The sequence below is a fragment of the Ovis aries genome, chromosome 1 (genome assembly GCF_016772045.2).
Source record: "Ovis aries strain OAR_USU_Benz2616 breed Rambouillet chromosome 1, ARS-UI_Ramb_v3.0, whole genome shotgun sequence".
Lineage (NCBI taxonomy): Eukaryota > Metazoa > Chordata > Mammalia > Artiodactyla > Bovidae > Ovis > Ovis aries.
The window spans coordinates 39611492-39626176 of NC_056054.1; the positions used below are offsets into that span (position 1 = coordinate 39611492).

Consider the following 14685-nt stretch of genomic DNA (forward strand, 5'->3'; position numbering starts at 1 on the left):
CCAGACAGGTGAGGGCCCTAGTTTCTCTTGTTGCTAAAAATGTGGCCAGAAAAATGACTAGCTTTACATTCGTGCTAAATTAACCTCATTCCTTTTGTAATCTTACCCTCAAAATGATTTCACTGAAAATCCAAGAATAACAAGAGGCACTTCCCCCCCAGGGGGTCTAGAATCTTGAAAGTGTTTTATAATGTTAATAATAAGCATAGATGCAATGGTTTATCTCTGGACTTTCTATCCTGTTCCATTGCTTTACTGCAGAAATTAACAAAAAATTATAAGGCAAATTATGCTCCAAAAAAAATTAGTAATAATAATAAAAGTGTTAGTCGCTCAAGTCATGTCCAACTCTTTGCAACTCCATGGACTGTAGCTCACCAGGCTCCTCTGTCCATGGGATTTTCCAGGCAAGAATACTGGAGTGGGTTGCCATTTCCTTTTCCAAATAATAATAATAACAGCATTGAATAACTACTCAGTAGTTTTCAGTTTTCCGAGACTCTTTGCTGACTATCCTCTCTCATATGAACTAAACAAGGTTGGCAGAGCAGGTATTCTCCCCCTTGAATAATTGAGGTTAGAGAGAGGTTTCTGGCTTACTGTTATTTAGAATTTCCAGCCTACAGCTTTTATTCCCTGAATCTTCCTACTCTAAAGGTGGAGGGTAAACATTATGTGATTGAGCTGTAACAGGTGCTAAAATAAATACTTTCCATATTTCTTCACTTGTGATTTATAACAGTTTTCTGAAATAGACCTATTTTACAGATGAGTTTGCTCAGAGAAGCCACGTGCCTACTCAGGTTTACACAGATAATGAAAAAGTCTGTCTTCAGAGATTTCTCACTCTGAAACGTATTCTCCTTTGTTGTGTAAAGTGGATGGATAGATAGATAAAGAGATATAGCCATTCCTTTCCCTCAGTCTGTCCACCCACCCACAAACATGCAGACATAGGTGTTACTACAACATCCAAAACCCAGTTCCTAACGACTAGTATGATTAGAACAACCTTCAGAGATGCCTGGGTTTATGCTCACCTGCCACAGTGTACAAGCGGAGAGTTCAAAAGCATCATACCTGGCAAAGCCTCACCTTTCAGGCCTCCTTCCTTCCTACTTCCATGAAACAAGAGAAAACCTACACCAGGAAAATAGGTGCAGAACAACAGCCACTCTCAAATGACTGGCAGTCTAGTGTACTGGAGCAGGACCAGCTGGAGAGGAAACCGAGCTGTTGAATCGCTGGCTACATGTCCTTGGGCAAGTAAATTAACCACCCTGCCCCTCAGCTTCCTCATCTGTAAAAGCAAGGATGAGGATGGTGCTTATGCCATGGGGTTGGTGGTGAGGATAAAATGAATGAGTTATGAAAAGTGCTTGGAACAATACATGGCCCATATTAATAATAATAACAGCGAACATGATTTTCTGCTGATAGAAAACACTCAACAAATATTAAAACTATAATTTTTATTATATTCAGTAAGCAGATTTCACCCTTCCCCCAGCTCCTCTAAGGGTTAACCCACAGATGACAGGTTTTAGTGCCCCTTCCTAACTTCTCGTGTTGAGTCTGTTTCTATGGAAAGTGTGACTAATTACTGCCATATCTCACTGAACAGCAGGTTCCCAAAGAAAGTGTGTGCAAGTAAAAGCTATGTATAGTATATTCTCACTTACATGTATTGAGGAAGCTTACTGCTTAAAGGGACTTTTAGGGTCTCTCCACCCCTCTATCCCTACTTCCCTTGTAGCATTTCCAATAGCATATTGTAATTATCTTGTCTCTGTTTTCCTTCCCAGATCATGAACTCCTTAAGAGCAAAGCACATGTTGTATTTCATTTTATATTCCCAGTACCTAGTGGAATGCTTGCCAGTAGTAACTTTTGTTTATTGACTAACTGAGCAAATGGGAGGATGAGGGAATGGATGCATGGTTAATTCTTTTAAGTAAATAATCGACTCTCAAATTTATGTCAGTCTGACTTTTTCACACTTTGGATTTTCTTAAAACTAGACAGCTGATGAAGTTGTTGGTGATCAGGGTGCATCATTATGCAGCCCCTCTAATTACTGTCCCATAATGCTTGCATTTGTCCTACCAGTCAGGTCATTCATTAATTGAGTCCAACAGTCAGACTCAAACCAAAAAGAGAAAAATATGTGTCCTTGTGTCCTTCTATACATATTATTTTGTATATATTCTTTTATATTATATTATTTTCCAAGCAATGCTAACAGTGGATATATCAGATTTCAAAAATATACTTCAAAGGGTTACCATTCATAATTATTGAGTTCATATGAAACTCCTTAAGAAGAATTCTTGGCTTTCAAAACAGTGTCAAGTTAAACAGTGATGCTGTGAGAGAGGGAATTATAGACACCATCCAAAAACAGATACTTCACTTCTGTGGATGAGAAAGAGCAAGACACAGAGAGGTGAATGATTTGTTCAGGGCCACACAGCTCAGCAGAGATGGAGCGAGCCCTGACTTCTGGTCCTCATATTCTCAGGCTAGGGGCTTTGTGGTCCCTGGGGCCAGCATTCTTCGGTGATGTTGATTCTGGAAGATGCAGGACTGGCCCTGTACGTCCACGCCAGCCAAGACAAGGGCCCGATTCCTGGAATGCTACATTGTGGTCGATACGGGCTGGCAGCCAATGGAAGAAGACCCCTGTGGTCTGCATTAACACTCCTGGATGTATACAGTCCATCCATGTGGCGTTTAACTTTTAAGGTGTTAGAGAAATGCAGGTCTGCTGCTAAACAGAGGTGACCCACGCACATGCGAAGTCTTCATAATGTCCCTCTGCAATTTTTAAACATTTGAACTCTAAACTTTTCAACTTTAATAAATTACATTGAAAGTTTGATAGAAACAAATTGTAATAAGCAAGGGTTCTTTTTTCTCACAGAAGATTTGTGTATATTAAAGAATAGGAGATCATTTTAAAGCTCTGCTATGTAATATTATCGATGTTATTTGAACTAGTATAACTTTTGCTCTTTTCCGTTTCTACACCCAGATTCAAAGGATTCCAAGGAGAAGAATAAGATGGAAATCCTGTACATACTGGTGCCTAGTGTTGCCATCCCCCTGGCCATTGCCTTGCTCTTCTTCTTCATTTGTGTCTGTCGTAATAACCAGAAGTCATCGTCACCACCTGTTCAGAGGCAACCAAAACACGTCAGAGGTCAAAATGTAGAGATGTCGATGTTGAACGCATATAAACCCAAGGTAAAACTAGCAGTCCTGAGCTGCACTTATTCTATAGACTTCACGTTAAAGCAAAACTTATAACCCTCCCAAGCTGAGAAATCAAATGATGTAGAATCAGAAGCTGTATTCGTACTAGAGTGCATTGTCAGCAGAAGCATGCGTCTCTAACTGTCCCAGGCAGATTGAGCATACGTTCATCAGTGTGACCACTTTGGGTGTGGATGATCACCTCACTGCCTTGCATAGAGTTTGCAATGGAAGGAACCCTATGAGATCATCTCTTCCAGCCCCTCAGGACTCAGTGTGAGCTATTTTTCTAAATTTTCGAAAAGGAAATCCCATATTCTTCCAATTAAACTGAAAAGAGCTGAACAGAGAGAGAGAGAAATCGAACACTGTTTACTAACTTTATTGTCAAAAAATCCTTTTACTTCCACAACAATGTGAATGTATCAACACTGCTGTACTGTACACTCAAATGGTCAATTTTGTTGTGTGTTACCACAGTTTAAAAAATCTATTTCGTGCCTAACCTAAATCCCTTTCTCTTTGGTTTCAATATATTTTAAGAGAAGTTTTGTCCTTCCTACAGTCTTTGAATGCTGTTTTATGATAGCCCTTAGCTTTCTCCTCTCTCATGCTCAATCAATCCACTTCCTTTTAGTTTTTCCTCCACATCTTTCAACATTTGGGTTGCTCAAGGTCCTGGCAAGGAAACCAGGGTCACTGGCCCTTCCCTTAAATGGAACACACGTCACATCTTGGGGCTGAAATACAACAGAGGCTTTCTCTCCGGAAAACCAGCACCTCAATCTCAGGCCTCTCGGGAAGGAGATTTCATTTAAATAATTTAGGATTCTTGCATCCACAGAAGCCTGCTTTTTCTTCATGTTCCCACTCCATAGGAACATTCATTCAGCAAATATTTATCTTCTCTGTGGGTTAGAGACTATATTATTCTTTTGACCCTCATAAAGAGAAGATGCATCATTTTTTAATACAGTTTTAGAGAAAAAAAATGCCTTCACACTCAAATCAATCCTTTCACCCAATAAGTAACATAGTTGAGCCTGACACATAGCTCTCATTTGATCTTACTTTGCTTTGCTGTTGGATATTTGTTTTTAATTTTAAAATACTTAAAATATTTTTCTGTTGCAGAGTCATACTTGTTGGTAGGGTTATGGGGTTTCTTAAATGCTAAAAAATTCATCATTAAGCATTCTGTCCCAAACAAAATAACTGTTCTCTTAAGTGTGAATTTTTACCAGAAAAAAAACCCACAGACCCTGGAGACCACAGAGTTCATTCAGTGGGTTGGGGAATGGGTTGGGGAGTTGGGGGGGAGGTTTAACTCTTGATATCCTAGCTGCTTGTTGGCCAATTTACATATATTATAATGTGTTACATCATAGCACCATTAATCCTTACAATTAATAGAAGAAAATAGAAGGGTTAATATTAGTGCACATTCATGTAGGCATACCTAGTTGACCCTGTACATATCCCATGATTTCAAACTTGTAATGCAATAGTCTTTGTTGTATGAGAATCCTTCCCTGTCATTTCTGTTATGAAATGCTGAGAATCCCTACAAACACCAGAACTCTGGGTGAAAGTGAGGCCCAGATCAGCTTGGTTCTGGTAGTCACTGTGTAGCAACCACCATCCTGGGGAGGTGGGCTCCTTGTTGCTATGGCAGGAGTCATAGAAGAAGTCATTTCCATTTGGAGAAATAATCAGTTTTGTAGGTCAGCCTCAGTCTGCAGCTTAATTCCATTGTTATCAGAGGTTTCTTTTGCAGCACATGTCCAACCTGCATGATGTTTGGGATTTATGTCATCTTTCAGATAAAGATCTCAGAGAGCTTGTGGTGTCACAGAGAAAGCAAATATGTGTTCAGTGATACAAATTTTCGGAAACTATTCTAGGAACTTTTACGTTCATTATCTCATTTAATCCTCACACCCATTACATAAGGGAAGTATTATAATCACTGTTGTACAATCAGGGTAACCAAGACTGCAAATCAGTTAAGTAACTTACAGAAGGTCAAAAAGCTAGTAAGTGGAAGAGATAAAATGTGGCTACAGTATTTTTCAGCTCTAGGTAAAGCCCTTGAACTTGCCTGACACCATGATTTCTTCTTTTTTACTGAAGAAATCGTGCTGTGAAGGGGGAGTAGGCGGCCCGACAAACAGCTAAATATGACTCCATTTGTCAGTTTGGGCTGAACGCTAACCACAGGCATCACCTGGCTTGTGAATGACCTCCTGAGGAGGCCTGGATAACAGTTGTAAGCCTGAGTTATACAGCCCCAGTCCTGCCAGGGACATGTGAAATTTGGCCAAAGAAATAACAATCCTCTGTGCTCCATGGTCATGGAGACAAATGTAACACACACTAGGATAAATTTTTTCCTAAGACTTGGTAAAGCAAAACATTGTTTTCATCATTTCTGGACCATTTCCTCAGCATGCCTTGCAAAATCTCCCAGTGTCAAGATTTTTCCAACACAAGGCTTAGAGTTTCGCCTTAAACAGCTTACCAACAATTCTGAATCAGACTGGAAGGAGGACTAGCTTGAGCATATGTGACTGGGCTGAGGAGGGAGAGGGAACAACAAAAACAAATGCGAAGGTTTTTTTTCTTTCTCTCCTAAGAGATTTGGCTCCAATCAAATTTGACTTATTCAGCTGTTTGTTTTGGTTCTTACTGAGTGCCTTTCCTGGAAAAAGCACAAAGGACTTTGTCGACCTTAAAGAAAATTCCTAAATGTAAACAGTTGATCTCTAAAACTAGTTTGAAAGGTCACCGACACATAAATATTACATGTACCTATAAAATCTAAAAAGAAGGGACACACATAAGAAAGAAAGAGGGGGCGGAAAGAGTCCTGAAAACAAACACCCTACCAGAATGAAATCAAAAGGATATTTGAAGGCTGGGATGAGAAAGGAATGAAGGATAGAAGCTGGTCGGCCCTGGCCTCATACTTATTTATCCAAATGAATGTGCCCTTCAGGTTTTAAACTATCTCTTTCCATTCTCTCCACTTGCTGAGCTGATTTTACCCACCCCTGCCCCCACTCCCCCACACTGAGTGTTTGTATTAAGAAGAGGCTTCTCTGGGAGATTAGAAATCCATACCCTCAGAGGAGACAATAGGCAGCCCAGACAGACTGGCTGATAGGACCTGGCTTGAGTCCCCAGAGAGGTGGATGGGAAAGTTGGAAGTTAAAAATTTGATGAGGCATGAGTCTCCTTCAGATATGTGAGGAAAGGAAGCCAGTGGACCAGAGAGGCATCTTAATTCTGAGCCTTGAACAGTCAGGAAATAGAGATGCTCCCCCAGCCCCACCGCTAACTGCCCTATGACCCTGAGAAGCCAGTTTGCCTCTCTGTGGCTCAATTTTCTCAGCTGTTCAGAGAAAGGTCAACTGTGTTCATGCAAAGGACCGTTTGTTTATTTTCCTTTTATTTTGGCCGGCAAAAGATTTCAATCCTTTCTGTTGGATCAGTTCATCTCCTATCTTTTCCATCTTTTAAATCCTCTGACAGTACTCTGGTGATACAGAAACTAAGTAGGGTTATTCTTTCTTGCATTACACATTTTACAATCCGAGCAGGATTTTTTTTTTAAGTGCTACAGAAAATGAAACTTCCCCAAGAATTCTGGAAACCCTAACTTCCCATCTCTCTGATTCTTTCCCTTTGCCTCCCCTCAGCTCCTGCCGCCCTGCCACAACTGTCGTGTCTGGAACACAGGGTAGTCTCCTGGGGGAGGAATGCTGTGGAGCTCACCTCCTGGGGAGTTAGAAAAGGGGCAGAGCCTCCCCCTCAAGCTCAGGGTTAACCCAGTTCTGTTTTTCCCTATATGACCCACTTACGTGGGATTTAGATCCACAGAGACGTTAAGGGGTGGAGGAGTTTGAAAATGAGGAGCAGGAAGACTCGGAGGAGGGCTACAGGGTCAAACTCCTGCAGCTCCTGTCTGATTATAAGGAAGATTTGGGGGAAAGCAAAATTTGCCTATAGCTTTCTAAAACTGGTGGCTGTATTTTATTTTATTTAGTTTTTAAACTTTTATATTATATTGGGATATAGCCAGTTAATAATATTGGGACAGTTTCAGGTTGAGCAGCAAAGGGACTCAGCCGTGCATATACATGTATCCATTCTCCCCCAAACTCCGCTCTCATCCGTGCTGCCACATAGCATTGAGCAGAGTTCCCTGTGCTGTGCAGTAGGTCCTTGTTGGTTATCCATTTTAAATACAGCAGTGTACACATCCCAAACTCCCTAACTACCCCTCTCCCCCCACCCACCCACTAGCAACCATAAATTCATTCTCTAAGTCTGTGTGTCTCTTTCTGTTTTATAAATTCTTTCTGTTTTATAAATGTTGCATCATTTCTTTTTAGATTCCACATAGAAGGGATGTCATACAGTATTTCTTCTTCTCTATCTGACTTACTTCATTCAGTATGACAATCTATAGGTCCATCCGTGTTGATGCAAATAGCATTATTTCATTCTTTTTAATGGCTGAGTAATATTCCATTGTGTGTGTGTACACACAAACCCCACATCCTCTTTATGCATGCCTCTGTCAGTGGACATTTCTGTTGTTTCTGTATCTTGGCTATTGTAAACAGTGCTGCAATGAACTTTGCAGGGCATGTATTTTATTTCTCACCTCATTTCTGTTTCTTCACTTCCAGACTATTCCTCTCTCCTTTTCTTTTCCAGCCAAAGTATTCAGGCTTTGCTGAATGTACTGACACTTGATTATATTCCCGGGACCAGTCCCTTTTGCTAGCAACATGCTTTCATCTAAAAAGCCCTGCTGTGGTTGGGGGACCCCTTGGAAACCCCTGTCCTTATCCAATGTCACTACACTTATTGCTAAAACATCCTCAATAACTTTTCCACTCACTTGTTAAAGCCATTATCTCCAAGGCTTCTGAGCTCATCATGCTATTCACATGGCCTCTGGGGAATCACCAGTGATGTAATTTAATCCAGTGACCTTTCCTGAGTCCTCTTCCTCCTTAATTTCTCTGGAGCATTCTTCTCAGCCACCATCTTGAAGTGTTTTTTCTCTTGGCTCTCCTCCTATCTCCTCCTGTTTCCTTCACTAGTTCTTTTGACTCCCTAAAGGAGCGCCGCCTCTGATGTTTGTCAGTTCTCTTTCCTCTGTCTTTCTCTCATGCTAATTTCATCCTCTGGCATTGCTTTAGCTCCCAGTTGACATCATAATTCAGCAATCTGGAAGGACCTAATCTCAAGTTATCAAGTTCTTTCTCCCAGCACCCAGGAGTCTCTCTGGGCCTAAATTACCTTACTCTCTGGGCCTAACTTACCTTTCTAGCCACATTTGTTCTTGGTTTATTTCTGGGAAGTAGTATGATATACTTCAAAGATCAAGGATTTAGAGACAAAGAGATATGATTATAAATCTTGTCTTCATTATTTACTGGCCATGAGATCGTTGTTTTCTCATTTATAAAACAAGGATACGAATAGTGTTTAGAAGAGATTTTTAAATTTATTTTTATTGAGGTATAATTGACACACATGATATTAGTTTCAAGCATATAACATAATGATTCGATATTTTTAAGTAGTGCAAAATGATCACCACAACAGGCCTAGCTAACATCTGTCATAACAGCTTTTTTCTTGTGATGAGAACTTCTAAAATTTACTCCCTTAGCACCTTTTAAATGTGCAGTACAGTATTATGAAGTATATTCACCATGCTCTATATCCCTCTGACATTTTATAACTATACCCTTTGACTCTCTTTACCTCTTTTGTCCCTCCCACCCCAAAAACCCCCTTTCCCCCCCCTCTCCACCACTAGTAGCCACCAATCTTCTCTAAAAGAGTTATTTCTGACATTTCAAGATAGTGTGTCTGGCACCTCACAGGTACTCAACAGCTAGAATTTACTATTATTGTTTGCTACAGCAATAATATGAACAGCCGCAAACCTTTTAGTCAACTACCAAATGCTGTGTACAGGATTCTGCGGGCGGGGGAGGAAGATATAGGATTCAGGAGCCCACAGCATTAACTGGGGACAAGGGGATCAGAGCAAAGATTACAGTGATAACTCTTTAGATAACTCTGGTATTCCTGTGCCCATCCAGTGAGCATAAATCCTTTGCCCCACATCCTGTTCACACCCTGGATAAAACCCCTCAGGATGGAGAGGATAGTCTCTACCCTGTGGTGGTATGAGGACTGGGAGCCATCCAGTTCCGAGCTCAGCCTTAAACTACGTCTGAAGAAGCTTTACTTCTAGGAAGAATGAGTATTATAAATGGATATTATAAAAAAGCTAAAGTACTTTACATGCAATATCTCAATATAATCTTTACAATAATCTTCTGAAGGTGGTACTAATTTTGAGCCTGATTTTGGAAGGTGAGAAAACTGAGGCTTGAGATTAAGCTTTTACCCAAAGTCACTCAGCTGGTGAGTGGCAGAGCCAAAACTTGAACCCAGGTGTGAGCAGGCCTGGAGCCCAGTGTTCCTTAATTTTCTGGCTGCTGAAACACGCAAGCCCAAGTTACAAGCCCACGGTGGCTCACGCAGACATTCAGATTACTGACGTCTGTTCTACCTCTTTACAGGCAGAATTGACCCTCTCGCACTAACACTATAAAGTAACCCCACCGCAGAATCAACCCTGGTCACCACCAAACATTCAAACTATCAGAAAGTTACATTACAGAGAAAAGAACTATGTCTGAAGTTAAATCACTTCCAGAGAAGCGTAGCTGAACTCTGAGCAAATGTGGCCAACTATTGGTTGGAACGCCCTCCCGGATTTGATTGCTGAAGCCAGAAGGCACTTAGTTTGGCTGTAGTCTTTGAAAATGTCCATAACCTCTCCAAATCCAATGGTTGTGGCCTTTCAGCTTTAGAATGTAATCATTTCCATTTATGAGTGGAGTCGGTTGTCTCACAATTCTACCACTGTTTACCTAAGAACCAGTAAAATGCACAGGAAAGGAAAACCAGCTTTAGAGTCAAATGAATTCCTCTCAGATACTGAAAACTCTCAATCTTGTATGCTATCCAGGGCTCTTATGCCCAACTCAGGTAAAGGCTGCTGTTGAATGGTTTTATTCACTTATCCCAGTCAACTAATGTGAGCAACAAAGGATCAGCCAGAGTAAAGTCTAGGTCATCAGAGACCAGAGAGTAATTAGTTACACCTTGACATTCCACTTTTACACCAGTGGGACTCATGCTTCTAAAATTGTGGAGCCCTCTGAGGATCAAATGAAAACTACCCTCTTTTTCCCAGAAAAGTGCTCCATCTTTGAAGCCAGACATAGGTGGAGCTGAGTCTTGGCATTACTACTTAATAGTTGTGCTTCCACAGGCAAGCTACCTAACCTTGAAGGGCTTAATTTCTTGATCCATAAAGTGGAGAAATCATAGTATGAATCTCATGGGTTTGTGACGAGGGTTAAATGAGTTGATGCATTAAACAATGAGAGAGCCCATGAGGGAGTATAGTGTAGTCATGAGGAAGACAGACCCTGGAGTCTGAACTTACAACCTAAATACTAGTTGTGCGGTCACTTAACTGCCGTTCCTCAGGTTCTGCACCTGTGAAACGGGGATAATAGTCATAGTGACCAATTTCATAGGGTTACTGTGATATGAAAGGAATTCATACATATAAAGTACTTATAGCCTGACACATAAACACTCCACCCCTCGCCCCAACTTGCAGCCATTATTATGATCTCAGCATCTGGCACATGGCAAGTATTCAGTACATGGTAGCTCAGATTACAAACATCTAGAATAGGAGCTGTGTCCCCTCTCCTCGTGATTCTTAAATGGTTTCTCATATACTATTCCATGTGTATATTCTTTGGTATATAGTATATATAGTATCAGTTGACTGAGGTAACCAGCTATGAAAATGTATCCTATATAATTGGTTGCACATGAAAATAGAATAAACTGATGACATGGCCCAAGCTATGAAGTGATGTCTATTTCAAAACCTGAATCTCTCTAAGACAGGAGCCATGCAGAATATAACCCAGTAAAACACTAGTTGATGGCTCTCAGATTTTTCTCTGCTGGGATTTCCAAAGCATCTTCCTAGAGCAGAGTGTTATGGTTCTCTATTAGTCAGAATTGCTCAAATTGGTTCTGCAGAGAGACTGTGGTCAATCTTCATGCCAGGAGCAGAGACCAGATACTCATTAACTATCTGATCCAAGAAGGCATATTCTTTTCTTTCCTTTCTTTTTAAAAGTCATATTCCATTTATTCCAGTGGTTCTCTCATTTTTTCCAGTCCCAGAGCATCCTCATCACCTGGGAACCTGTCAGAACTGCAGAATCTGACTTACAGAATTAGAAACTCTAGGAATGAGGCCTAGCAATCTGTGTTATAACAAGCCCTTGGGGGGATTCCAGTACCTGCTCTGGTGTAGACTCTGCTGGTCAGTTCTTGAGATTCAGAGAGTAAGTCTGCAAGGAGTATAGTTCTCAGAAAAGACTGTGCCTCCAAAGAGAAGCAAACCTGGTCGTATCCTCCTATTATCCCAAATACCACTCCCTTCCCCCGGCAATTTCAATAGGGCCACGATCTGCTTCATTATTCCTCTAATAGAGCTGAGGACAAATGCCGCTTGTGGGACCTACCCCTCTCCTGCAGATGCTTGCATCCAGCTAGAATCGGCATGTGTGTATAGTGAAAGATATTTGTGAAAGGGCAGCAGTGGTAGGGCATGAGGGATGGGAAAGGAACCAGTGTAAGGGATTCAAGGACTATAGGAGGAGGCTTGTCCATTGCAAGAACATGAACATCAGTCTGCTGGGGCCACCTTCCCATCCCGGACCGCCACTCTGGCTTCTGGTTCACACCACCTTCCTGGGGCTCTGCTTTCTATCTGTGTCTCTACGTCACTCTGGACTCAAACTAAAGCCATCAATCATACCCCATTCAGGGTAGAGGTGAAAAGTCACAGAGCAGAATCTATGCTGCACGCCAACGTTGATGGCCATCACAAAATCCTCACCTCATTTCCTGTGGTAATCATTTAGGAAAAGTGAGCAGGAAATAGCAGGTTAGTCGCAAGCTGTGTCACCCAGAGGTGTATTATCACCTAAGGTGTAACTTCCCAAAGGTGGAGAGAGATAAAGTTGCTGAGTCTGTCGCTCTTATCCATCTTCCATCTACATAATTGCAATTTTTTAAAAAACTCTACCCATGGTTCATTGCTTTCATACTTCAACTTAATGGATGTAAAAGGGGCGCATGTCCTCACTTAGCATTCATCACTCAGGTGAGAGAAGCCTGGCCTCTGTAGCAGCTGTTTAGACAGGACTACAATACTCATATGGACTCACATCTAACACCTCACCGTCTAAAAATGTTCGCTCTTCATTTTCTTTCTGGTCAGCGCTCACTGAAGCCCGAATACAGTTGCTTTTCAGAAATTTCAAGGGGAAGAAATACAATCAGATTTTAGAATAATGTATCAACTTCTACATCAACTCTGATTTTTCTCCCCCGCCAAAATTCTATAATTTTTTAAACCACACTGAGGCAGATGTGTGTTTACTTTGAGAAGTAAAAATGTTAACATTTAAACTGAAAGCCTGTTTCAGTTTTAAGGTACTTAATTGCCTTACAGCATATAATAAACGGAGCCCATCTTGTCATTCAACTAATGGAGGGAGTGATAAAGAGATAGGAGCCCAGGACCCTATTCATTCCAGCTTTCCTTTGTACTTGGTTTACTTTGGCATCGTGCCTCATGTGTATTTTACACTTCTTTACATTTTGTACATCCCTGTATGACAAATACTTGTCAAACAAAAACTAAACAGATTTATAACCCTTTAACTTGAAATGAGCCAAAATTGAACTGCCAAAACTTTATGACTTCATTTTCTTTCATAGTTTTCCACTACATTGGTTCAAACAGACAAACCCCACTTGAGGTCAAGCAGAGGTCATTTCACTTTCATTACTAAAATATAATTTACAATATGCCAGACCTAAACAAGTTTAGCCTAAAGGGTTTGTATAATGTAAACCATCTGTTCCTCAACAATACAGCTAATTTCCTGCCGTCACCATACAGTCTACTGACTGCTTCTTTAAGGATTTTTATGATTTTTTAACTAGTTCAGGATTTATGTAAAATTTGAAAATGAGTCTGTAGTTAAAACTCATTTGTACCAAATAACTCGAGCATTTAAAAAATGCAAATCACTGTGTAAATCGTTCCCCTGAAACCAAGCTCTGAGCAGTTTTTTGGTTGTTTTTTTTTTTTTTTTTTCTGGGTATTTTTATGCTGGCTGCTGCACAGGTGTTCCAAGAAAAGGTTTTGTGAAATTGATCGTTCTAGTTACTTTCCATGCTTCTTCCCAAAGCAAATCCCCAAATTTGGTTATGACTATCTCTTGTGAACTATTCCTTCCTTCTATTGGCTGGAGAAGGGTATGGACTATGCCTTCTGCCCCACTGGGTATCGGTAAGCTATGACAAGGCACACTTGGAGTCAAAACGAACTTTTTTCATGTGTCTGAACAGGGAGAAAGAAGAACAATTATCATTCCAGAGTGACCACACACCGAAAGCTGACCTCACAGCCCTGCAAGGTGTCAGGCCCCAGGCTGAGCTGACAGAGACGTGCTGAGTCCAACTGGGACTATTGGCCGGCGGGCTTCTCTGGTTTCAAACAGAAGGCCTTATACACACAAGGACAGCAGTTTTGGCTCTCTTAAAAATTCTTGATAATTTTCTAAGCCTCTTTCTCTGTCTATAAAATGGCAAGAGTAAAAAGTTCTTCTTCCATAGATGAATACCAGAGAACTAATTTGCTTACCTCAGTATAGGGGAATGCAGCTGGCCTCCTTAGCCATGAAGCCCCAGGGGCCATGTGTCAGGCCAGCGCCAAAGTCCTGTCCACCTCCTCTTCCCATCCACACAAGTTTGGCCTGCTTGCTTCCTTTCCCATCTGCCACCATCTACTCTTCCCCATGGGTTTTTTTTGCTCCCTCCACCTCCATCTGCCTCTTCCAGAATCCTCAGAGGAACGAGCCACAGGACACTCAAATTCTTACCCACCCGCAGGTTCCAAGACAGACTCTGTCATTTTAAAAGAATTTTTTAAAAAACCAAAAACTACAGGAGAACAGAGAAAGATTAACAAGAAACTTAAACATTCCTTTTTTTTTTTTTTAAACATAGATGGCTATCTAGAGCTATTTGAGGCTGTGCTGTGCTGTGCTTCCTGGAGAGGGAAATAGCAACCCACTCCAGTACTCTTGCCTGGAAAATCCCATAGACGGAGGAGCCTGGTAGGCTACAGTCCATGGGGTTGCAAAGAGTCGGACACAACTGAGCGACTTCACTTTCTTTCTTTGTGCTGTGCTTAGTCACTCAGTCATGTCCGACTCT

At 41.2% G+C, this 14685-nt stretch overlaps 1 protein-coding gene across 2 annotated transcripts in view; it reads left to right on the forward strand.

Moving 5' to 3' along the window:
- The window catches only part of ROR1 (receptor tyrosine kinase like orphan receptor 1), a 457787-nt gene that overhangs the window by 435248 nt on the left and 7854 nt on the right, over window positions 1-14685 (forward strand). For both annotated transcript variants that reach the window (XM_042249177.2, XM_060410548.1), the window contains exon 8: window positions 3035-3246. In XM_042249177.2, coding sequence (XP_042105111.1) covers window positions 3035-3246 — 212 coding nt within the window. The remainder of the gene's footprint in view (window positions 1-3034; window positions 3247-14685) is intronic.